This window comes from Homalodisca vitripennis, unplaced genomic scaffold, assembly GCF_021130785.1.
Source record: "Homalodisca vitripennis isolate AUS2020 unplaced genomic scaffold, UT_GWSS_2.1 ScUCBcl_3526;HRSCAF=9100, whole genome shotgun sequence".
Lineage (NCBI taxonomy): Eukaryota > Metazoa > Arthropoda > Insecta > Hemiptera > Cicadellidae > Homalodisca > Homalodisca vitripennis.
This window is the reverse complement of record NW_025779640.1, coordinates 26684-54451: the sequence shown is the minus strand read 5'-3', so window position 1 is coordinate 54451 and position 27768 is coordinate 26684. Positions and strand designations below refer to the sequence as shown.

Genomic DNA, 27768 nt, shown 5'->3' with positions numbered 1-27768 from the left:
TTAGATTTAACAAATTCATAGTTAATATATTTCTTAAAAAAATCAAATTTATATAAATAATAACACACCTGTTTTCTTATTTTCAAAGAATTTAATCAATAAGAACAAAATTTAAATTACTGTACAATCAACCCCCCAATTTAAGAAAAAAAAAATTTTTAATTCAAAAGAATTTCGAAACAAATCAAATTTTGAGTTAAATAAACAAATTTTCATAAATTATCTAAATAAGAATTTAATTTATCGTCTATTAAATAAAAAATAGATGTTTTGTATTTTAACCATCCTTATTATAGGCCCCTGCCAGGGTTTAGAGATTTGATTTTCCTTAATTAAACCCATTATGGAATAACACATAGACTTAATTTTAAATAACCGGGGGTTTAAAACCTCAAAACTTTTTGGAAACGGAAGTTTTCAAGAATTACAAATACCTTGTATTTTCAAATTCACGTTGAGCATAAAATCATTAAAGGTAGTAAAGTTGAATTGATGATTAATTTCCAAGAAAACACAAAAATTAAATTTAATCGGAAAAATTTTTTTTTTTTATAAAAACTTAATTTAAAATTCAATTTAATGAAAAGAATTATTAAAATGAATTTGAAGGTTTTAAAACGAAATTATAAACAACTAAAAAAAGAAATTGAATTGTTTTCTTTTTTAGTAAAAAGAAATCTAACTTTCTATTTAAAGGATACAGTCTCTCAGGTTATTGCAAAAATTTTTTCCATAATTTTGTAACAAATTAAAACCCGGATTATATTAATACTGTTTAAATTTGTTAAAAGATTTTTTGTTATGTTAATTTTTTATAAATAAATTTAATAGCAATGATCAAAGATGAGAAAAAATTTTAATATCAAATTTAAGTTTATTTTGAAAAATGAACATAAAGAAACAGATAATTTTAATTCTAAATATTCCTATAACCTTAAAACAAGTATAATTTCGTTGGTTTTCAAAACGGAAACAATTTTAAAACAATAATTCTTTCTGTGACATAAGTGAATATTTTTAAATACCACAATAAATCTAAAAGCCCATCCACATTAAATTTTGTTTAAATTGTCAGCCATATAATAATAAAGAAATAAATAAACACCAAGTAAAAAATAAAATTTATTTTTTTTTTATAAACAATTAAAAAAATTTCCCACTTATTTAAAATTTAATTTTATTTTTAAAAACATTACAATTTTAAACTAAATTTCTTAAATTAAAAAATTTTTAATTAACGTTCCAGTGGGTTTCTTTCTTCTGGTTTGGATTGAAGAATTTGTTTTTCAAAACCCCTTAATATAACAAAAATTATTTGTAAAAATAATTAAACTTATATTTGAATTTTTTTTTAAAAAACTTTTTAAAATTGTTTTTATTATAAAAAATTTTTTAAAAATTTCCCGTACTTAAGGGAAAATTTTAAATAAGTTGTTTAAAATTGTTATTTTGAATTTTTAAGTTAAGAAAAATTTAAAAATTTAAATAAATTTTAAAAATTATGGAATTATCGTTTTCTGTTTAAAAAAAGGGATTATTTCAATTTGTAAATTCAAAAAACAATTTCGTCATATTTTGATTTTTTTTTAAATTTAAAATCAATTTTAAAAATTCACAGCCATTCTTGTTCCTAAAAAGCCCCCTACCCCATTTAAATTTAAAAAGCACACGGGTTTTACTTTTTTTTAAAAACAACAAGTTAAAAAATCCAAATTACAAAAGTTAAAATAGATTTATTTAAAATTAAATTTTATAATTATTTCTTGTAAAAATACTTTTTAAAAATTAACAATCATTATTTGTTTATTACGTTTTTTATGATTCGCTGATTGTCTGATTAATTTTTCGAAAGGTATATTTTTATTTAAAATGAAAAAATATATTTATTTTTTTTTGTAATTTTTGGGGGCCCCACATTTTGGGATTTTTTAAATTTTTCGCCCTCGGTTCTTTCGGAAAAATTTAAGGGTCTAAACATCTGGTTATGCAGGGATTAAATTAACTAAATAAAGTTAAAATTTTAACTAATTTGGTAAAAAGTTATGGAATGTAACGTTGAAAGGGCAGCTGAAAAGGGTTTTTTTCCACGTTATGGAAAAAAATTTCGGGCCTTCCTACGGTTTTGCCACTGGATTTGGAATCAATTTGCAAATGACAATCTCAGGCTTTTGTTACCTAAAAAATTCCCCTTAACTCCCAACATTTGACAATCCACAGTCGTTGCGTCCCCGTCTTTCTGTACGCAAACAACCCTTTGTTCAATACTCTATACAAAAGCAAAAAATAGAATAAAAAAAAATAAAGAAAAAAATTTAATGTTTTCTGTGAAAATACTTTTTATTAAAAACCCCTCTTTAATTAATCAGTTTTTTATAAAGGGATTTGCATTGCATGTATTTGGTTCAATCTAAGTGTTATTACCTTTTAAACCTATCAGGGCCGTGCAACCGAAGGTTTAAAACTTCCCATCGCCAAATACAAAACTTTAAACAAAGAATATTTATGACGGTTATCTTTATTTCTGGTATTATACACGGGTTGTCCAGAAAGTAACAGATGTTAGCAACTAGCTTGGCATAAGCCTGGAGGAACTAGAGCTGTCCTCTTGGGAGTAAAAATGATTTCTACACTCACAACCAAATCATGAAGTAATATCGGGCGGTTTAGGTTTTATCTCTGCTACTTTTCTCACTTTGACTGGAAACCCCGGCACTTGTGAGTTCCAAAAATTCGTACTTAACACATACAAAAGAACAAATGTTTGCTGCATTGCTGAATTTCCTTGAAGACTACAGTAAAACATTGATGATATTCTCAATTCGTATCATATCTGGTGTTGAAGTGTGGTAATTGTGACATGAAAAGGTTGTCTATGAAATAGGGCACATTCATTCTCAGACTAAATAAAACAAGTTTCCAAAACTCAGACCGCCAGAAAGGTTATGATAACTGTTTCTGGGACAATAAGGATGTTTATTCTCATTGATTTCCTTGAACGAAGGCTCAACAATCATTGCAGAAAGGAATTGTAAAACATTGCAGTAATTACGGTGGGTGATACAAAAACAAGCATCAGAATAAAAATATTTGTTTACTGGTTATTATTATTATTTTTCCGATGTCTTTGGAACAAAATTCTTGGCAGATTGATAACCTAATTGACAGGTATTGTAGCTGAAGATCTTGCTGCCATGCAACTCGCACAATTTGTCCGTAAGTAAAATGAACTTTTCTCGTATTATTAAAATTAGCCCTTTCATGCAAGACATATACTATAAATTATATTATAAACTAAATTTGTACATAGTAAAGTAAATTACCTGTGGTGATGTTTTATTTGTCAGATTGGAATGGACATAAGTAGTGGTGATATTTTTCTAACGAGACCATGTTGTCATAATTATATAGTTGTCTCGATAAATGGCTAATTCCGTCGCAATTTTGTTTCAAGCATGTCCCAGAATTCTTCTTTCTCTCAGAGAATTCTACTTTAAGTTCTCTTTCTTTCTTACTTCTTATTCTTGAGATTTACAACTAAAATTTTGAACCAACTATGCATACTATTGGTAGTCTATAAGTCGATGTCACATTTAAGGGAAGTACAATTGTTATGTTATATTAACCCCTTTAAGGACCAACACATCTGATTTATCGCCGGCGGCGTACTATGCGAAAAGGACCAGTCGTCTGATTTATCGCCGGCGGAATTTTCATATTTTTTAAGAGATATTTTAATCTTCTATATGGAATAAATATACTATTTTTTCTATTCCCTGTATGTTTCTTACTATGATATCAAATTTTAAAACGTCTTTGGAATCATCAGCTTGGTGAAAAAAAAATATTTTACGGCCATGTTGCATCTTAATGTTGTCAGGGTTACTTTGGGATTTATACCGACCACACCCAGACATGAATCGTTATTTGACATTTTGCTTCTACTGATTACTAGATTAGCGTAGAACAATATTTCGTCAATATAAAACAGGGAATTGTCTTATTGCAAACCCCTCCCCATCCTCAGACAGAGGTCAAAGTCGAGCGGGTCTAGTAGATTAACGTAATTGCAGTCACGCCGCCGCCCGTTCAGCTGGTGCGTCGCTTTGTTGTACTTCCGTGTTTTACCCCTACATTTCTACAAACACAAAAATTCAACAAAAACAAACATTACCCAAACAAAAACTAAACTCTTTATTGAAAAAAACACACAAAACTTCGTGCAAAAAAACTTAAATAATCATGTGATGCCATGCAGCCTGCCGTAATTGTTTCACAATGAAACAATTTAATTACCAACATTTTAAGCCTAAAAACAAATCTGTACAGTAATCAGTTCTAAAGATATGATTTTTCTCTCAAACGCTTGAAAAATCGCACATTTTTAATATGCACAGTTCTTGGAGCATGGCCAGAAAAACGCGAAAAATTTTTCTTTGCACATGTCAAATTTTGGTCTGGTCCTAAAAGGGTTAATTATTATTCTTCGTAGGTAATATTCTAAACAACATTGGAACCACTAGGAGGCCAACTCCTTGATAATGTTTACGTTTATTCTTACTTATTCTATTTTTGGAAGCAAGGTGGCAGTCTAACCTAGAAGTGGTGCTTGTAAGTTTTCCTTGCCACAGTTAAACTTTACAATCCTGAGTATTTATAACTACAACCTCAGATATTTCCACCCCATGTGTTTCTTCTTCCATTCGATACGACTTTTTAATCTGATATCAATTTATATATTTTTCGTAAAAAAAATTATAAAATAAAAACAAATAATGTTAGTCAAGAGTTACGCTCACCCTCACCGTATCCAGTGACCTGGTAGTGTTTTCTTTGGATGACAGGAGCAGGTTCCCGGTGAGAGTGCAGGTTTCGACGTGTCACTACGTGTTCGAGCCTGATCAAGTCCCCGTGCCGGACCAGCTCCACCTCATCTTCCTTGTCCACCTCCTTGTTGTACTTCTTCACCACCCAGCGGTTATTGTCATCCTTGTGTGTGTACGTTGTAACCTTTGAAATCAAATCATTGTTTAAAATAAGTAAACAGAGTGTTCTGAAAGTCAATGATAATATTCAAAGGTGTTGATAGGTATACATCAATAAACAGTCCAAATGACAAAACTTGACCCTATTAGAGGTTACATGCTTTTAGAGGTTTCAGCACTTGTTTCAAATCACATAAAAAACTATTTGAAATGAATATTTCATGTATTTATAATGCCAAAACTATAATAACTAATTTTTAAACTGAAATATATTTAGCATTAATAAATCAAGTACAACAATTAAAAATAATTTAATTTCTCATAAAACTCAAATAATTTCACTTTTAAACCTCAATAGTGGCAAACACAATAGCCTTTTTCCGTGAAATAGCCAACTGATTATTTTTTTTTTTATAAATTAAGGTTTTCAAGTTTTTTAAATTTTAAAAGTTAGCTTTTTTATTCAGAACGTTTTTAGCCAAGAGAAAACATTGGGTTAAAATTTTAACTATAAATGATATATTATTATATTTCTGGTTTCATTTTGTTTATACCAGGAGAAAGATCAAGAGTTTTGGTTTGTTACCTAACAGGTAACACAATAAATACCGATGTTTTTTAGTTTTATTTATTGTGTTATAAATTTATGACATAATTTGCTAATTAAAAAAAAGTTAGTGAAAACACATTAGTTAGTAGAGTGAAACGCTGCCTACCGCATCAGAATACGACGATCCAGTCAGAAATGGCAGCGCATAATGTACTTCACAATGTGTACGGTAAAACAACCCGCCATTTCTGATTGGATAAACCTTTTGAGATGCGGTTTGCGGCATTCAACTCTACTAAGTGAGCTCTTTCAAATGAGGTATCACTCGACCCATGCTTCAATTTAAGATTTCCATGTTTTCCTCTGTGGGCCGTCCCCCCATGGTTGCCATGTCATGGTAATAGCAAGGGAAAATAGTTTTACATAGCCATATGACACTGTGCAAAGTTTATAGATGTTATCTCCTATGGTTTTTAAAATATTCAGCCGTACCCATACTTTTCAAACACCCTGTATATATAAAATATATATATATATATATATATATATATATACAGCAATATATATATATATATATTGCACACAAACTATTTGATATTTCTTGTGAATGCAATTTTATAAATGCATAGTCTTTATTAACGCATTTTATGTAAACTTTGTCTTTTTATGTTAACTTTCAAATCTTTATTAATTGCAGCTCCTGTAACTAAACGTAGTAGAAACAACTTGATTAGACACGTTTTCATGATATAGCTATGAATTAGCATTTCAAATGTAATATTACAATTCCTTATGGTTTGAACCGATTTTAACTTCTGAATGTTCAGTTTTACAAATTTTGTTGCTAATGCAGTGTTGAAAGAAGATATACACTGATTATCTTGCAATGTTTCATGGATAATCATACAGTTTTTATTTAGCTATATAATTTAGAGTCATTTTGAGATTTTTACATTACAATATACATTTTGTTTTCCACTTAATTTATCATGTTTATAATTAAAAGCTGTTTTATTTTATTATCTTGTTTTTGCTCCACAGGAAAATAATAACTTCAGAATTTTTTGAAATCCTGTAAACTTTCTTTATTTCATCATTTATATATAATTGAAAAAGTACATACTTTTACTTTTATTTTAGTAATATGCGTGAACTTAGTGAATGTGTTATAAGAACACTCAAAACTATAAAAATGTATATAAAAACAATAAATAACCATGTATAAAAAATGGAGATACTTCAATAATTTTGTAATAAAAAACGGTGTAAAAATGTTATGGGTTTGAATTTATTCTTAAGGAGTAAAACTCAAAGTCTTTTCACTAAAACCTACGCTTGTCAAACACAATTTTCAGTTTATTGATAAAGCATTACGTTATTTTGCGGTCCTCACCTGAATGAGTGACATGCCTATAGTGAGTGATGAAACTAACCTGCTGTTGTCTAGCTCCCACACCCTCAGGGTACAGATGCCAGTGCGAGTGTAAGTAACCACCACCTGTCCTGTGTATTTTGAGTGTTACCACTGCTCCGTACGCCACATCTGCATCACAACGATCCATGGTAACATCAACAGTCAATGGTATTTTAACCTTAAAACTACCTATATAGCTGTTTGGTTATGGTTAGCCATTTTTTTTTTCCTTACAAAGTGCACCTAGTTTTAAAAGGACCTTTGCGCTGCTTATGGAGTGACAGAATATTCTGGATGGGTAAGGTTAGGGGTGGGGACCGCCTTCTGTCGAGATCCATGAGGAAACATTTAGGGCACTAATCTCAGTCATGTCCCTTCGGAAGAAGGAGAGGCCAGTTCTGAACCAACCTCTCCAGTCAAAGCAGGCAGGGAATGGCATGCTTTATGCCTTAACTAGCTGAAACCTTTGACTCTTAGGGAACGAACCCCACCAACTCCAACAGTCATCTCCCACAGTAGACTAGACCAACTAAACTACCCTTGTACCTCAGAATCTCAACATTTGCGGTTAGTGATGTGCCGCTCCTGGACATCCACAAGGTTGCTCAGATTTAAGTGACACATCGGTGTTTGCTGTGCCCAAGAATAGGATAAATTTCAATCCTCAAATAATGGTGGCAAATGTCTGAAACCCTACTATACTATCAAATCAACCATCTTCAATAACAAATTTTAAACACAGAGATTGAAGATCCAAAATGTATATATATACACCCGGGAGAGATCCGGGTTCGACTCCCGGCGGAGCAAGTACTTTTTGCGATTCAATGTTTATTGAAATTAAATAAGGCTATTGCCATTTATACAATTTGATGTAAATAAAAGTCGTTTGACAGGTATTTGGTCTTCCGATCATATGTTAGTTTGCTTATTTAAAACACATATGTGACAGATACGGCCAAATACAAAATAATTGAATCGGAAAAAGTAAGCGCTCTGTGGTGTAATGGTAGCACATTCACCCGGCAAGTGAGAGATCCGGGTTCGACTCCTGGCGGAGCAAGTACTTTTTGCGATTCAATGTTTATTGAAATTACATATATATATATATATGGTACATTTCTTCAATTACTGAACACTGGTAAATTTCCAGAAAAATCCAGTTTCCTTATATTCTTTATAACCTTTGTTCTTCATTCAAAGTCATCATTAAGAGTGTTCATCATCAGTTGTGTTAACCCTTTGCACATAACTAATAAATGTATTCACTTTCCTATAACACCAAGACAAGTAAAAAATTACGTTTCTTTAAGTTCAAAGCTAATTTTTATTACAGTTAAATTATAAAAGGTAAAAGCATAAAAGTATAAAATAAGGAATTTTTCTTAAAATTAGTGTATTTATTGATACAAATAAAAAGAAAACTATTTAAAAACTGTTTATTTTAAATAAATTTCAATTTCATTGTAAAATGTAACTAAACTGAAAGGTTTAATTAAATTTTACTACAAAACAAGATAAATACTTCAAACTAATCACAATACTACCACACGATGAGGAATAATAATGAGATACGTAGTAGACGCACACTCGTGACAACTGAGAAAACAGTAATACATGTCACGGAAAGGCATGTTCCTATCATAGCTTAATACACCAGTGACTAATGTGACTAGTGCTTAATTTCTTAGTTTTTACAAGTTCCAAACCTAAAAGTGGAAACAGTGTTAAAACATTTTAGATGAGTATCAATTTTCAAAATATATGTAAGTTCTTAATTACTATTTTTAACCAATGTATTATTTATAAAAAAGTCTACTTACTTATTTGGAGACCAAAATCACATGGTATTACATGGTTATAATATTTAGTAAATACTCAATAAACACAAACTTTTAACAGTAAAGGAACAATTATAAAGTATTATTTTTACTATATATACAGTTGTAATTTAAATGTCAATGTAAGAATATTTTATATATAAAAATATTTTATTTCAAATTTTCGATAAAACTAATGTATGACAGGAAGTGAAAGGTCTGACATTGACTATTTAGTGTCTACCTGGTACAATATCAGATGTAGTATAAGTGAACCTGATTCGTCATGAAAAATACTGGTGAACCTGACTAATCATGAAAAATACTGTACGAGGAATTGGAACAGCTCTTATCACCAATTGAATCATCTGAATACAATCTGGCCATTCATATAGTGGACTACAGATGATTGCTGACATCACGCCAGTTGACTAGTCACAGCCTGCTAGTGCTTGTAAACATTGCAGACAACATTAACTCCTTATTTCACATATTTAACCCTTTTAGTGCTAAGGGGTCTGGCGCATTGCCATACCCAAGAGTGCTAAGCATTTTAGTGCATAAATGCAAAGTTTTAAGTAAATTCCTTACTATTTCCTTATTTGAGGTCATATCTTATTAATATTTTTTGTATTGAAGATAAATAAGAAATAAACAGAAAAAAATACAAAAAACATACATTTGTACATATTTGGAATGTTATAAAAAAACTTTTCTTTATAATGTAAATTTTTTTTATAATTTTTTTTCACTTTGGCATACAATTTTAGTATGCAAACAATTTTATATTATTTTTTCTGATGCTACCATCGGAAAGAGCAACTAAAACTAAACAAATTCCATATCATCATCATCATCATCATCATCATCATCGTCAGACGTTTCCGTTCTCACGGGTCGTCGTACACAGCCTCCTCCACTTTAGTCTATTGTTCCAGGTCTCCTCTTCATCCACCTGTATTTTCTGTAGTCCCCTTCTCTCTATGTCTTTCCACACTTGGTCCTCCCATCTTCCTCTCGGTCTTCCTCTTGGTCTTCTTCCTCCTTCCTCCTTCTCCAGTGCTATTCTAGGCATTCTATTATTATTATTATTAAATTATTTTATTATTATTATTAAATTATTATTATTAAATTATTATTATTATTATTATTATTATTAAATTCCATATATTTGATTTTATTTTTACACAAAAAATAAGAAGTGTGGATGAAAAATATAATATGTTGTCCGTGCCAAATTTTTTCCTACATATAATAGGCCTAATGTTTTAAACGCTCAAAAAAAAGGAATACACTTACAATTATTAGCTTAAATGCTTTACTAACTTTATTATTATTTATAAAAGAAGAAATTCAAGCACAGTTAACACTTTTTTTTACCTAAATAATTGTTTTATTCAGCAATAAAACTATAAAAAAAGGTGAAGTAACTCATCAAAACCTGCAATGTTCTTATTAGACATAGTTTGTAACTTAGTAATATATAATACACACGGAAAACACAAATGAAAAATGAAGTAATGCAATGATTTGGAATACTAATGAAGTAGTATTTCACAATTATAACACAATTTAATGGATAAAATAAGATAAAAACAGAGTAAACAAAGCACAGTGTCAGTTCGCTCGCAACGTAAACATCCGAACTGACCTTTTTTATTTCACTATAATGACGGAAAAAAACAGCGGGTTGTCGGCAAATAAATATACAAATATCGTTACTCTATGGCTTTTGGATGAACTGTCATCGTTTGCAGCCAGTAACTTGCATAATCTGAACCAATATATATAAAAATACGCTGCGTCTATGACGTAGACGATAGCACTTTTTGACATAAATGCAGCGTCTACGATGTAGACGCTATAGCACTAAAAGGGTTAAGCCTGACTGTAGAGATGTATTTATTTATTTTTTGTATTGAATTATTCTGTAAATAACTTTAAATGATCTCTGTGAATAAATTTAAATAATATTCTGTAAATATTTTTAAACGTCTTGTAAATAAAATGTCATCGAAAACTGTAAAATTACTTCCTGAAGTGTGGAAAAGAAAGGAAATAATTAGGAAAAAAGGTAGAAGCGCAGGGAAAGTGGATGTTTATATTTATTATCCAAAAGGAAGAATTTTTAGATCAAGGAAGGATCTCTTGAAATATTTTGAGGAAAATGAGCTACCGTACAACATTGATGATTTCAGCTTTAGAGCTAATAGACAGCCATCAACGGAAAATAACTCTATAGAAACAATAAATAGTTCTGTTCCGTGCTCAGGTGAAAACCCAATATTAGACTAAACTACAAAACTCTGTGATAATTCCATAAAACATTCATCTATTTCTAATGGAGAAGTGTTCATCTCAGAACCTACTGAAACCTCGTTTGACTTTGAAGGAAGCCAAAATCTACAAGAATTTTCGGAATATCTTCGTCAGATTAAATATGATAAGAAAAGAGTCGAAACTTCTCTTCAAAATCTTGAAAAGGAAGCACATGAATCAGTCATGGAATATGAGAGGGAAATAGAACTACTGAAGGCAGAGAATTTGGTCTTAACCCTTAGTGCGCCGCTCCCGCATGCCGTCGTTCGCTAGACCGCCAAACGTTTGAGCACCGCACGGATCCAATACCGCCACGGCAAAATCACCCGTTTTTGCATGGTCACATATTAAATTACATAACTTTCGTAAATTTTGAGCTAGCTTTTTAGTTTTGGTTTTGTTTTTGAGGGGAAGAGATGTACTTTTAGTTGATGTAATAAATTACAGTTTTTTTTTTTTTTACATTTGTTTAGTAGTATGTATGCCTGTCGTAATTAAAAAAAAAAAATAATAAGTTTGAGGTCCAAAAACACACTGAATAAGTAACTTGGGCTCAAATAACGTTTTTTAACTTAAAAGTACGTATTGTTTTGAGCATATATTAAAAGTTACAAATATATTCCACAGAAATTGCATAAAATAATGTAATTTAAGTAAAATTCAAAAATTCCGCTGTAGGATGAAGATACACTTGTTACTATAGAAACAAGTAACTATCAATATTTTATATTTGAAATGAAGCAGAGCAATACAATTCAAAGTTGATATAAATATATTTTATATATATATTATGTTTGAACTATAAGGACAAAGGCATAAAGTTAACAGAGCCACTATAGTGGCCCGCGGCGCTCAAGGTACCGCATACGGCGAGCCACTATACTGGCCCATGGCGGTCAAGGTACCGTACATCTCGAGCCACTATAGTGGCTCACGGCGGACAAAGGGTTAAAGAGGGAAATAAAGCACCCTCACAGCACCCTCCCTTTATATCCTAGAGACAATACTTCATGCCTCTTCTCGAAACCTTCCAAGACACTATGATAGGCATGCTTACCAAACTAGAAATGCCACAAACTATACATTACCTCTACACAGGTCAGCACTCTATGAATCAAAGCCTACATACGCTGGAGCAAAATTTTTTAACAACCTCCCAGAAGCACTGAAGAGTATCAGCCGCAATCTGCTTAAGAAGAGACTGACAACCTGGTTGCTGGACCAATCATTCTACAGCCTGGAGGAGTTCCTGAATTGGAGAGAACATTAACCACAACTGCCTAACCTGGAAACTATTATTGACAAATTGTAAAATGCTTATACTGTTTGACACCAATTCAGATCTTGATGATCTTGTATTAAGTTCTATCAATAAATCAATAAATAAATCAATAAAGAAGAATAATGAAGAAATCAGTAGTCTAAGAAAACAGTGTACAATTATTGTTGAAAATAATGTAGAGTTTCCTGTAATCTGTAAGAAATGTAACAAAGTGGGAACAAAATTACAAAACTAGAGCATAAAATAAATACTCTAAAAAAAGAAAATCTCCATCTTGTGGAAACAATTCAACCCTATCCACTTCCAGATGGAGAATTGTTAAATGAAATAAAATATTTGGAAAAAACTTACCAATCTTGAAGAAAAATACTACAAAGATATGATGGAATATGAAACAGTTGTACACATTCTGACTATTGATTTGGACACTATAACATCTGAAAACAACACCCTGAAAAATGAGAATCAAACAGACAAAATTGGAAATGGTGAGGTACAACTGAGAAGTCAACAAAACAAACATGTAACATCTTGCTCTAACAATAAATATCACGGTAAAGAAACAGAAATTATCAAAAGAACACAGGGAAAACAGATACAACAAAATAAGCCCATTCTAATAATAGGCGATTCTATTATAAAATATGTTTTCTGTAACAAATGCCAATGTACTGTGTTAAATGTACCGTTTAATGTACCAAGGATCAACAGCCAATGAACTCTGTGATATAATTAAGAATACGATTAAAGCTCCAAAAACTGTATTTATACATGCTGGAACGAATGACTTGAGTAACAGCAAATGTCCGGACGAGGTTATGGGAGCCATGAGTAACTTAATACAATGTACAAAAAATAAGTTCCCACAATCCAAAATTATTATAAATAGCATTACTCCAAGAAGAGATATTTGGTCTACAATCCTGTATCGTACAAACCAAAATATCCGGTGGCTTTGTAAAACCTCAGGAGTGGTATTTTCTTGACCTGGACAAGTATATTACAAATAGATATCTTGCAAGAGATGGTGTCCACCTTAATCGAAGGGGCACAACAATGTTGAATAGGGTGCTAGCACATGTTGCTTCCTTGTGTGACAAAATTTGTCCAAACGTTGTAAACGAGCATAATTTTTCTTCCCAAACTGCACAAGTGGAGGTGCTTAATCAGTACAACGAATTGAAGTCTTCCTACAGTGGACAGAGTAACCAGAAACATTATCAAACTGATGAAACCAAGGACCTGACAAAAACTAACATTGTAAAATCAACAGATTTTCCACTTGAACTATTATCTCTTAAAGAGTTCCCACCATTACCTTCAACTTCTGATGACACCACCATCCCAAATTCTGTCATACTCCAAACTGTGGAAGAGGTGAAACAAGCTGATCTAGAGTCTTACATCTCAGACACTTCATCATCTGATTACAACAGCCAAGGACACCAGTTCTACACAGATCCTACCATGCGTGGGTGTCAAGTGAAGTGTCAAAAAGTGAACGGTTCGGATATGATCTCACTACCTCCCTCTTGTCCTGTGTCTGTTAAGAAAGATTGTAATAGCCATAAGTCTAATAATCTTTTTTTAGCCAATTAGCTCAGCAGAGCAAAGAATTCCTAGGGAGGATTAGATGTAAAAAAAACTATTGTTAAAAAACCTGATATTATTTCATGCACTGCAGGATCACAAGATCAGAGATCACATGTAAAAACAAAAGTGGGCAACAAAATACAGTATTATTACATAAATAGTAAGAACAAATTTAAAAATTAAAAAATATTTTAATTTTACACCATAATATTCAACACTTACCATCTCGCCTAGATCAGTTACAAATCAATTTAGAGGAAATTAAACCTGACATATTGGCATTATCAGAACATAAAATGACCGAAGCAGACTTAGTATATCTCAACATAGAAAATTACACAGTGAGGTCGTTTTTTTCTCGTAAAGGTGCTCTTGGTGGTGGGGTTATAATTTTGGCTCAAAAAAATATTACTAGCAAAATCGTCTTGATCCCTGAAGTGCAGGAAATGGTAACAGAAAAAGATTTTGAATGTTGTGTAACAGAATTTAAAATTGGGAATTATTTTTTTTGTTTTGGCTTGTATATATCGGTCCCCTGACTATTGTTATGTAAAACTCTTTTCTGAACAAATTGGAAACCCTCATTGATACTCTTTGTAATAAATACATCAATGTCATAATTACTGGAGATCTAAACATAAATGTGTTAAAAAAAGATATTTACCATAAGTTTTGCAATATTCTTAAAATGTACAATATGGATTACAAAATAGATTTTCCAACTAGAGTAACTCACAATTCAAAGTCACCCATATTTTATTACAAATATTAAAAGTAATAAGTTATTAGTAGGTGGTTTAGTAACCAAAATTGCGGATCACGATGCTCAATATCTTAAGATAATGGACATTCACAGTAGTCATAGAAATAACACATTTTTTCTATTATTTTGATGTGTTTCCCAAAAGTAACAGTTACAGAAAACCATTCAAAACTCAAAATTGGTTAACAAATGATCTGAGGAATAAAAAAACTGAATTAGTGGAACTAGAAAAAATGTTTAGATCCTCAAAAAACATAAGTCTTAAACCACTCATTGATGAAAAAAGGAGATCACTGAATCAAGACATTACCAGCACACACAAAAATATGATGAGTAACAAAATTTTAAGATCCTCAAATAAGGCCAAAACCACTTGGAGTATAGTTAACTCATATTTGAGAGAATCACAACAGAAAATTAAACAACATAACACTGCGCAAAGAAGGGTTGCTAATCAGTAATCCAAGAGCAATTTGTGAATATTTTAATGATTTCTTTATAAATATAGTTTACAAATTAATAGTACCAAATATAAAGCCACAAAAGATTATTCAAGCCCAACAAAACTTCAATTACAATATAAAAAAGACATTTTCCTTCAAACCAGTAACTGAAAAAGAAGTAGAAAAGATAGTTCTCTCTTTTGAAAATAAGTACTCTGCCGGTGTAGATGAAATTCCAATGACAGTAATTAAAGGTTCAGTAGAATTCATCAAGAAACCTTTAACACATTTAATTAATTTTTCTCTTATTTCGGGACATTTTCCCTCAAAACTAAAAATATCGAAAGTCATCCCAATCTTTAAAAAAGATGATACAAAAGAAGTTTCTTGTTAAAGACCAGTGTCGATTCTACCCTCCTTCTCAAAAATCTTCAAACGTATTGTTTATAATCAATTACTTAAATTTTTAGAATCAAATAAATTATTAGATGAAGAACAGCATGGGTTTTTACCAGGCAAATCAACTATTACAGCAAGTATAGAATTCATTGAAAATATTATAAATTCAGTTGATGCCAGAAAAGTTATAGGTATTTTCCTTGATTTATCACGTCCCTTTGACAGTGTATCCCATGCGCTGTTGTTAAACAAACTCAAAAATGTAGGAATAGTAAAAAAAGAAATAAATTGGTTTACTTCCTATCTTAACAATAGGCAACAATACGTGGAAACACAGTTCACAGAAAATATCAAGGGCAACACTTATTTAAGGAAGGTCGTCTCAGCCCAGCAAACAATCAAGTATGGCATTCCCCAAGGCTCAATATTGGGACCCCTACTTTTTATTTGCTATCTTGGAGGGATAACCAAAAATATTAATCAAAGTAAAATGTGTATATATGCAGATGACACTTATATGGTAGTAACGGGCAATTCGAAGGAAGAGATAGAGATTTCTGCCTATATTGAGCTAGCAGCCATTGAAGAATTCTTAAAAAATCATAATCTGTTGTTGAATTCAAAAAAATCCAATTTCATAAAGTTCTCGACAAAACAAAATAGGCACAAAATTCAACCATCAATTATAATTGGCAATGATCTCATAACACAAGAAAATTGTACAAAATTTTTAGGTTTAATCATAGATGAACACCTTTCTTGGAATAAACATGTTAACAATGTATTAAATAAAATTTCATCTGGAATCTACGCCTTACGGTGTATGTCAAAGTTATGCGACCAAAGTGCTCTAAAAAAAATTTACTACGCACTCATTCATTCACATTTAGCGTATGGAATAAGTATCTATGGAGCAACATCCAAACAAAATCTTGAAAAGATACTAAAAATGCAAAAAAAAGCAGTTAGAATAATATTAAACCTAAACAGACGAGATTCAGTAAAACACCTGTTTAGTGAGTTCAAAATTCCAACAATTTATAGTCTTTATGTTATGGAGGTCATTAAATATGTTAAAAGTAATTCTACAAAATTTTTAACAGTAAAGCATGACTACAATACACATAATAAAATCAGCACTGATAAACATAACTTGACATTCTATGAAATGAAAACAGAATATATGGGGAAAAAATGTTTTAACTGTTAACCCAAAGAAATAAAAGATTACAATGGCAAAAAGTTTGATAGTGAAGTAAAGAAATATTTCATAAATAAAGCTTTATACTCAATTGGAGAATTATTATCAAACAATTAGCAGAAAACTGCTTAAAAACTAATTGTAAACATTAGTGTTAGTTTTAATATAAGTTTTAGATTTTTATAGTTATTGATGCTATTCATGTACAGTTGATGTTTACATTTAATGTAGCTCAATGTATGTTTTGGAATAAATAAAATTTCTCTCTCTCTCTCTGGATATGTTTGGTTATGGCTCTGTGGGAGATGCAGAACTGACGAGCAAGTGTTCGGAGTTAGACAAAGGACGCTCCCCTCCCCCTGCCGCAGAGTGAAGGTCGTTTATAAATACTTCCTTGGCAACCGCGATAAGCATGGAGCGTGGACCGGACATTTCGAAGGTAAACACTTTTGTGAATAAAAAACTCTCCAAGAGACATAATCTATAATACCGGATATAATTGTATTTGGTGTTTTGGTCAAAGTCTACTGTTCTAATATATCCGTCTACAGCATGGGAAGGGTTAATATGACCAATCCAGAGCTCAAACATTTTGTATTATATTTACTACACTAAAAATTGTTTATGTTTCCACTAAAAGTGAATACAAAGCTATATTGCAGAACAACATCTTGGACACAACACAATTCTATATTTCAGAATTTATGGACACAACACAATTCTATATTTCAGAATTTATGGACACAACACAATTCTATATTTCAGGATTTATGGACACAACACAATTCTATATTTCAGAATTTATGGACACAACACAATTCTATATTTCATAATTTATGGACACAACACAATTCTATATTTCAGAATTTATGGACACAACACAATTCTATATTTCGGAATTTGAAAAATCAACAGTCTAAATACAGTACGTTGGAATACCTCTTGGCATGCTGGCATTGTGAAGAGTGTTGCCTTGTAGCTGTGACTGGAATGCTGAACTGTAGAAAACCATCTCCGTTGCCACTAGAACAACATTTAAATTGTTGATGTGAGGTCATACTGAAATAATTAAGCAACATTTAATTGTAAAACATTACATTTCAATTTAAAACACTGCGTACAACTAATTACACTATTAAAAAAAAAATAAACCGATAAAGTTACCTCTTGTTGAGTACTGTCAAGTGAATGTAAAAAAATGAGACGTAGAGGCAAACTGGAAGAATGATGAGACAGAGTACCCTTGCTATGAAGTGTTTTATGGTATAAGTCTGAAACAATACATTACATAAATGTATTATTCAGGATATTGTTTATAACTTATTACTAAGCTACTTTAGAAATATATATAAACATTAGAGTCCCGCTATTCCAAAAATCCACATACTCCAAACAAAGTTGAGAATATTTTTTATAATTAAAAAAATCATCAAATCTCTGATTTTTAAAACTGAAAGAAAGAAGAAATTAATAGTAGAAGATAAAAATTAAAAAGAAATTCTTGAAAAAACATCCATTTATTGATATACTAAATATAAAGTACAAGGAAGTTTAATAAACATACCCGTGCTTAGAGTCTACGTTTGAGGAAAACACTAAACGAATTTAAACACACTTAAGAAGTAAAATCAGTGATTTTTTCAATATTTCAATACTTAATTATCAATTTGTTGTAATGCAATAAAAAATCAAATGAGCCAACTTTGATTGAATCAATCATGTAATAACACTGTATAAATAGTTTTTATTTTTAAACGTTAATTTTTAAAATTATAAACACAAAAGTTAGATTTTGTAAAGACAAAGATTGCTCTAATTATTTTGATTATTTAGTTACCTACTCAGTCCAAAATTGACTAAGAAAGTACTACACAAAGGGGAATTGCAGGCACAGGCAATTTGATATAAACAGATTTACTACGGCCCGAGAGAGGTCTCCCAAAATATCCCAGAGCTCTGTAAGCGTACTAAGCCCAACCAGCAACACCACAAATAATCCCACAAATTTTACACTGAAGGCACAGGCAATTTGTTATTAACAGACTTACAACAGGCCGAGAGATGTCGCCTAAAATATCCCAGAGCTCTGCAAGTGTACAAAGCCCAACCAGCAACACCACAAATAATCCCACAAATTTTACACTGAAGGCACAGGCAATTTGTTATTAACAGACTTACAACAGGCCGAGAGATGTCGCCTAAAATATCCCAGAGCTCTGCAAGTGTACAAAGCCCAACCAGCAACACCACAAATAATCCCACAAACTTCACACTGAAGGCACAGGCGATCATGACTCCAGTGAATACGAGCCATATCCACCACTGGATAGAAAAAGGTCTGGAAAAAATTACAAGAAATTAGAAGAAAATCTTTGTCTAGGTACTCCAAAAAGATTTATTCACTTAAAAATAATCACAATAAACAAAATCTAAACCCACAATTATTTTAATCTATATATATATATATATATACAGGGGTGCTGAGAAGTCCCGGGACGGTCTAATAACTTTTGAACTAATTACAATATAAGAACCAAAATTTACATCAAGCTTTTGCTCATATAAAACTATTATTTTATGTATTTCACCATGATATCCTGCTTATGGGGGACGTCCCGCCAGGGGTTGGTGAAAATTCTTAAATAGAAGCATAGGTCGAGTCGTACATCAAATTAAAGCTCTTTTAATTAGAAACATTTTGGCGAAAATCTGACGTAAAACAGTTGACGCATTACAAAATGGCGGACACTCAAAGATTATAAAATACCGAATTTTTCAAATGCAAACATTCTGGTTGTTAGAGAAAACTGAGACACTTAATCTTTTATTTTACTTCTTTTACTTCAAATCACTTACCAAAACAGTTATAACAAATGTTCAAAGTGTTTGCCTTCAGTTTGCTGACAATATCCCAATCGATTGTAGAACGCTGATATCGCATTGTTTATCCGGAAATTCCTTATCAGCAGGTAAGATATTACCTTCCTTATCTGGAAGGTAATCAGCTGGAGCAAACAAGACCAAAAAGACAACAATAAAATTGCCAGCTGACAGATACAGTTGTTTTATCAACTCAGTCACTTAGAAGTCTTCAAGCCCTAATTTTGCAAGTAGTTTTCAGTAGTGCTAGTTTATTTTGCTATGGCGCTTTCCGAGAGAGAAAGAATAACTTTATTAATGATGCGCGGGTTTGGTGACCATATTAGATCATGTGATGAGGTAAGGCATCTGTTTAATGAAAATATCTGGTTTCAGCAAGATGGAGCCCCTCCTCATTATGGCGTACATGTAAGACATTTTTTAGACAATGTCTTTCCACATAAGTGGATTGGTAGAAGGGGAACAATAGAATGGCCTGCCCGTTCTCCAGATTTGTCCCCTTTAGACTACTTCTTTTGGGGCTACCTCAAAGAAAAAGTGTTTAAAACAAAACCTCAAAATTTGGATGAGTTGAGAAACCGTATTGTAAGAGAAGCTCAGGGTGTTCCTGTCCAAGCTTTAAACAATGCGATATCAGCGTTCTACAATCGATTGGGATATTGTCAGCAAACTGAAGGCAAACACTTTGAACATTTGTTATTAACTGTTTTGGTAAGTGATTTGAAGTAAAAGAAGTAAAATAAAAGATTAAGTGTCTCAGTTTTCTCTAATAACCAGAATGTTTGCATTTGAAAAATTCTGTATTTTATAATCTTTGAGTGTCCGCCATTTTGTAATGCGTCAACTGTTTTACGTCCGATTTTCGCCAAAATGTTTCTAATTAAAAGAGCTTTAATTTGATGTACGACTCGACCTATGCTTCTATTTAAGAATTTTCACCAACCCCTGGCGGGACGTCCCCCATAAGCAGGATATCATGGTGAAATACATAAAATAATAGTTTTATATGAGCAAAAGCTTGATGTAAATTTTGGTTCTTATATTGTAATTAGTTCAAAAGTTATTAGACCGTCCCGGGACTTTTCAGCACCCCTGTATATATATATATACACATATGAATGTTTGTCTGTATGTCCTTTATAGACCCAGAAACTATTTCACCGATCATTATGAAAATTTATATGTAATATGTATTTTTTCAAGTTTAAGGTTTATATGCTATGCCTATTGATGTAACTCACTACCAGGCGGCGCTGCAAAATATAAGTTACCAAAGTGCCTGCACATTATAAACTGCAATTACAAGACAGTTATGCATGTTAAATAGCCAAACACTATTTGAAGGCACTGTTTTGATTTATATCTGTCTTTAAAAACAATTTCTGGTTGTTGAACTTAAAGATTGAGTGTTAGACCACTTTACAATAAAGTACATGTATGTGTACCATGGCTATAAACATATACTTTTGACAGATTTTCTTGATAATTAATTGATAATAATTCACTTGAACCAGAAGTGCTCATACACGGGTAAAGTTACAAAAAGCATGTGAAGCCACGGTAAACAGCTAGTTACTTCAGTTACTTAAACATTTTTCTCCAATACTTTTAGAACAAAGTTAAAAAAATTCAATACCTACAGACAATAAGATTTCAGAAAAAAAAACAGCAATGTTAATCTAAAGTAATTTATAATATTTAGTTTAATATATATTTATTGCATCTGAACAAACATACAGAATGTTTCAGAAATTCTGTAACATGTACAGAACCGTCTGAAATTTTTATGAATGTATTTTAATATTGTAAAAATGGGTTCTTAGTTTTCAACAAAAACTTTATTACACTGAATTATAAACAGTAAAATTAACATCCATAAGTAATCTATTTTCAATACAGGAGACAACCAAACCGTACTTACTTATTGCGCCCGCTATGACACCTTGCCATACCATACGTAGAGCCCATCACGAAGAACAGTAAGATTGGATCCAGAAGTATATATTGTGTCAACGTCAAAATTCCCACATCTGTAATTAATCAGTTATCAGAATTCACAGTGTCATTCTTACAATTATTCATATAATTACATTATAAGTAAAACAGAAGTCATGATCCTAAATAATACATTCTGGATTTGAATATTTAACCAAGCTCTGTTTTAAGGAGGTTTAGTAAGGCAAAATATAAAAAATTTTCAATTTTTGTTTTTTTTTTTAATTTCAAATATTCTCGGTTATTTTCTGAAGAATTGTTGCAAAAATTATTAAAATCTGATACACTATTATACTTTACACTTTGGCACTATTATAATTTAACTTATGACACAAGTTAGAGAACTCAATTACAAGCCTAAGCATGGTCTTTATCTGCGATTTCCCGAAATTTAACTTTTTTCCCATATATGTATAAAAAATAAAGTGGTCATTTTTTTATACATGTGTAAGAACTAAAATATTTTGCTTGAGAAAAAAATACAAATATCTGTAATATTTTAATGATAACAGTAGTCATAACAAAATTGAGAATAAAAAATTGTGTAATTAAAAATAACTAAAAAACAAGTGAAAATTTCAAAACTTCAGATGTTAGACTCACGGTTATGAATACTAAAGTGGACATATATTATAACTCCATAAGAAATTTTTAAAGTTCTCAAATCTCTGTTGTTATATATAAAAACAAAATTAAGAATAAAAAGTCTTTAAGTGAGTTTTCAGAATTTAAGATGTTATTTTGCCAGTTCAATGGACGCGCATTTAGAAAGGCAGCCTGTATATATGTCAGGTTGGTATGTACTGAACTTTAAAATTACTGAAAAAAAAACAACTGTTTTACTATCTGTGCCTTATATTTTTTAAAAATTTATATTTATACATATTTCTAGTTTCAGAGAATATGTAATTTGATGGACTTATTTAATACAAATTTTAATTTTTATGATAAAACTTACACTTCATACTAATTGATTCATTTACTTATCAAACACTATCGAATGCTACCATTATTTTGCCAAAAAGCATTTAGTTACTTTATAAAGTAACTAAATGCTGTGATGTTTGGCCGTCGCTGCAGCGATCGTCACCAGTACCTGGGTTAAAAGAATATTGGTTGCGTAATGAAGTATTGTTGAACAACAGAATGAAAACTTACCACAGAGAATGAGTAGGGCAGCAAATGAAGCAGCAACCAGTGAAGTCGTCATCTCCCAGACAGTCAAGAAGCCTAGAGGAGGGATACAGGCTCCCAGAAATGTACAGAACTGCATCAATAGCTCGTTTCAGTCACCAATATTAAGAAAACAAATTGTTTACTGCATAAGAACAATGTTAACTTCCACAACGGTTGTACGATTATGAGAAGTGTCTCATTCAAAAGATTAATTATAATTAATATATATCTAAACTTTTTTAGTTTATCCTGTAAAGTGTATAATTTTAATATTCAAACAATGAAATACAAATAAGTTACATATTTTTTAAGTAACCAATAAAAATACTGAAAAGAAATCAAATGTGCTTGAAGGCTTGCTACACAATTCCTGGAATTAAACTCCTTGAGATATTTTAACCAACAACAGGAATATATACTCTATATCATTCCAAATAGTATTGGATACAGTAATAGATTTAAGATATACAATATTTAATGTAGGTTATCACAAAACTGTGATGAAAAAGAAAAATGTTAAACTTACAGCTCTCATGCCGATGTAGTTTACCCCAGAATACTTGTCTCCGGGTTTTTCAAATGGAAAGTTTCCATCGTACCCAGTGAGGTAGCCAGATAAAGCAATTAACATCTGAAAAATTTTAAAAATTAGTGAAAAATAATGCATAAAGTCGCCAATATTATGCTAAAATTGATAAAAACTGGTTGTACCTGTGCTCTTTACAAGATTTTTGTTGATGTTAAACCTTAAATCAATTCCTTATTTTTGTATTACGTCTGATTTATTTAGTCCAGTTTAGCAATGTCTTTAAAAAAACGTCTTATTCACGGATATAATTACTTTTTAGTGTGCTCAACTCTTTGTACGCTATAAGCAGATTGCGAGATGTAATCTCCCTTCTCACTACATAAATATAAATTGCCCTAATGGTTTAATATGGCCTTTGGCAATACAATTTCACATTATTGTAAATTAAAACATTTCATTAAAAGAAAAAAAAGCGTGGACCATAACAGGAAAGTTTTATTGAACCATATAAACCTTGTGGGAAAGTCAATCAATCAATTATTTATTGCACAAAACGTTTGACATAGTATGATTTTACAATAGGCAAACAGGTGCATTATCACAAACAAAATAAAATAAAAATAATGTACACATCAACTCAGTTAATATGTACAATGATCACCAAGTAATCTACATAAACACATTATTAAAATTCAAAATTACAGGTTTTGGAAATATTTGTCAACATTTATAAATTCAAAGTTTAAAATTTCTGCAATTATTTAAAATGCTCAGGCAGTTTTTTTATATAGCCTTAAGTAGCATATTGGAGAATTTTCTCAAATTGACGAGTTCTGCGAATTGGATATTGTAAAGAGTTAGTACATATACGAGGGCCATCCGGAAAGTAGTACCCGTTTCCCGCCGCGTGAGGCGCTGACGATGCGAGTAGCCGCCGGTCAAGGTCAGATCGCTTCAGTGGCTTGTCTGCCTTCTCTGTTACAAGTTCCGTGGCGCTAGCATTGCCTGTGTTGTTTCTGTGGCAGTTCATAATGTTTAAAAAAATTGAAAACGCCGCCAGTTGTGAAGTGAGGGCTGTAATAAAATTTCTCAACGTAAGAAACGTTCGACCTTGTGATATTTCATCGCCAATTAAAGGAAGTGTATGGAGACAATGTGATGGAAGAAGAGTCATCTGTTCGGCGCTGGTGTCGTAATTTCAACTTGGGGAGGGGGAACACACACGACGATGAGCGTTCAGGGAGACCATCTGTCATTACAGATCAACTGCTGAGGTCAGTAGACGAATTCGTGAGGAACGATCGGCGCGTCACAATTGATGACATCTGTGAACATTTCCCTAATGATTCTCGAACAAATGCTCATGAAACTGTCAAAGACCATCTGCATTATTCAAAAATTTGTGCAAGGTGGGTCCCTCGCATGCTTACAGATGAGCACAAAACCAAGCGTATGGCTGCTGCATTTCACATTTTTGGAACGTTATTCTGATGAAGCAGACACGTTCTTGAATCGCATAGTTACTGGTGATGAAACGTGGGTTTGTTATGCTTCACCTGAGAGTAAACGACAGTCAATGGAGTGGCATCATACTCATTCACCAAAGAAACCAAAAAAATTCAAGACTGTTCTGTCCACCAGGAAACTTATGGCAACCATTTTCTGGGATCGACGTGGTGTACTGCTTATTGACTTTATGGCCCGTGGAGACACTATTAACGCTAATGCGTATTGTGAAACATTAAAGAAATTACGGCGGGCAATACAAAATCGACGGAGAGGTCTATTGTCTGATGGCGTCATTCTCCTCCATGACAATGCCAGGCCTCATGCAGCGGGGATAACACAACAACTTCTGCAGCAATTCAATTGGGAAATTTTTCCGACCCATCCACCGTATAGCCCGGACTTGGCCCCTTCAGATTTTCATCTCTTTACAAAACTTAAAGAGTTTTTGGCGGGAAAAAGATTTGACAGCGATGAAGAACTTAAAGAAGGCGTGACTACGTATTTCAATCGGCTGGCGGCGGAGGAATATGACGCTGGAATACAAAAACTCGTCACACGTTATGACAAATGCTTAAATTTGCTTGGAGATTATGTGGAGATGTAGTTTAAGGTATGCTCTTTTCAATAAAAATGTTTATATTTGTTAATATTTACTTCTGTGTCTTTATTTCACAAACGGGTACTACTTTCCGGATGGCCCTCGTATTATAGCTGTGAAAGTGATTTTCCTATCTGTAAAATGACGGATTTTTCCAGTCCTTCAGAAGTGACTGGAAAATATAAACGGATTAGAGCTCTCAATATATTTAAGTCTTTGAAAACAGGTTTACAAGGTGTTATGTAAGTGTCTATTTTTAACCAGGGCTTGTCTGCATTTTTTCTGCAATACAAACAGTAACTTATATTCCACTGAATCACCCCAGAATATTATGCCATAATTTGTTCTAGAATAGACATAAGCGTTAATACACTATTCTTAGAGTGTTAAATATTATTTAGAAAATCACTATTACATTTAGCACTATTACTGTAGTTTGAGTAGAAGTTCATTAGTTGTGTTTTATTACAATTCAGTAATAACCCATTTGCTTTGAACCAATTTTCCATTAATGATAGATTGTTCCACAGTTGCTGTCTGAGGGAAATTTTTTTTGAGTTACGATTGTGGTGGTATTATCTGTATACATAACAAGTTTACAGTGTTGTAGAACAGCAGGCAAGTCATTTACATATATTAGAAAAAAGGAGGAGGTCCCAGAATTGAACCCTGTGGTACTATATGTTCAACAAGTTTATATGGGCTATGACCTGCAGATTTATTAATAATTACGGTTTGTTTATTTTTGGAAAGATAACATTGCAACTATTGTACCACTCACCGATACCGTAGTACTTAAGTTTTTCAATTAGAATAGTGTGGTTAACACAGTCAAAGGTCTTTGACAAATCGCAAAACGCCTCAGCGGCATAATGCAATCCATCAATTGCCCCAACCACATGCGTTACCAGTTGTAAATAAGTTATAAATAAATATACCTTTCCCAGAGGTGGATGCACATCAAAGAAAAACGTCCTTTTTATGTACCAGCTTCCCATTTTTCCAAAATGAGTTTCATCCCAACTGGAAAAAATTACAGTACTATTAATTCAGTAATTAGTGTCATAGTCATATTCAATCATCTTTATTTCATAAACATTACGTTTAGAGTTAGTGTCAATTATAATCTAACATTTTAAAACAATGGTTAGTACTATTTCACAGGCATTTATATTTTCTTAACCATAGTTTAAAGTTAAACAACAGCTTATTATTTATTAAATTATATATGTACCTAGGCATGAATTACAATATTAACTCGGCATAACTTCTACACAGACACTGGCCGTTTTGGCGAAAAAGACTGATAGAATGAAGCAGCTTTTTCGGGACAATTATCGTTTTATAGTCAATAGTCAATAGTCAAACTACTTTATTCTGTAATATGTACAAGGTACAAAGAATAGCGTCACTACAATAAAACTAAATACTAATATTAATTTTAAAATATAAGTAAAAAAAAAAATTATTTTTAATTATTTAATTTTTTTTTTCACAAGCCATGTCATATAGCACACACACACACACACACACACACACACACACATACATATATATATATACAGGGTGTTTGAAAAGTATGGGTACGGCTTAATATTTTAAAAACCATAGGAGATAACATCTATAAACTTTGCACAGTGTCATATGGCTATGTAAACTATTTTTCCTTGCTATTACCATGACATGCCAACCATGGGGGGACGGCCCACAGAGGAAAACATGGAAAGCTTAAATTGAAGCATGGGTCGAGTGATACCTCATTTGAAAGAGCTCACTTAGTAGAGTTGAATGCCGCAAACCGCATCTCAAAACACAATAAATACCGATGTTTTTTAGTTTTATTTATTGTGTTATAAATTTATGACATAATTTGCTAATTTAAAAAAAGTCAGTGAAAACACCTTGGTTAGTAGAGTGAAACGCCGCCAACCGCATCAGAATACGACGATCCAGTCAGAAATGGCAGCGCATAATGTACTTCACAATGTGTACCTAAAACAACCCGCCATTTCTGATTGGATAAACCTTTTGAGATGCGGTTTGCGGCATTCAACTCTACTAAGTGAGCTCTTTCAAATGAGGTATCACTCGACCCATGCTTCAATTTTAAGCTTTCCATGTTTTCCTCTGTGGGCCGTCCCCCCATGGTTGGCATGTCATGGTAATAGCAAGGAAAAATAGTTTACATAGCCATATGACACTGTGCAAAGTTTATAGATGTTATCTCCTATGGTTTTTAAAATATTAAGCCGTACCCATACTTTTCAAACACCCTGTATATATAAGAAATTTTAAACAGGTGGTGGGTTCTGAGG

At 31.9% G+C, this 27768-nt stretch overlaps 1 protein-coding gene across 1 annotated transcript in view; it reads right to left on the bottom strand.

Annotated features, from left to right (window-relative positions):
- Window positions 1-4796: 4796 nt before the first annotated feature.
- Window positions 4797-27768, bottom strand: part of LOC124372575 (protein O-mannosyl-transferase 2-like) — a gene marked incomplete at its 3' end in the record, with an annotated part of 39559 nt that continues 16587 nt past the window's right edge. The window contains 10 exon segments of the mRNA XM_046830977.1: window positions 4797-5007; window positions 6966-7075; window positions 17706-17772; window positions 17774-17789; window positions 17931-18037; window positions 18945-19104; window positions 21568-21676; window positions 22800-22908; window positions 23344-23448; window positions 26392-26476. Of these exon segments, the coding sequence (XP_046686933.1) occupies window positions 4797-5007; window positions 6966-7075; window positions 17706-17772; window positions 17774-17789; window positions 17931-18037; window positions 18945-19104; window positions 21568-21676; window positions 22800-22908; window positions 23344-23448; window positions 26392-26476 (1079 nt within the window).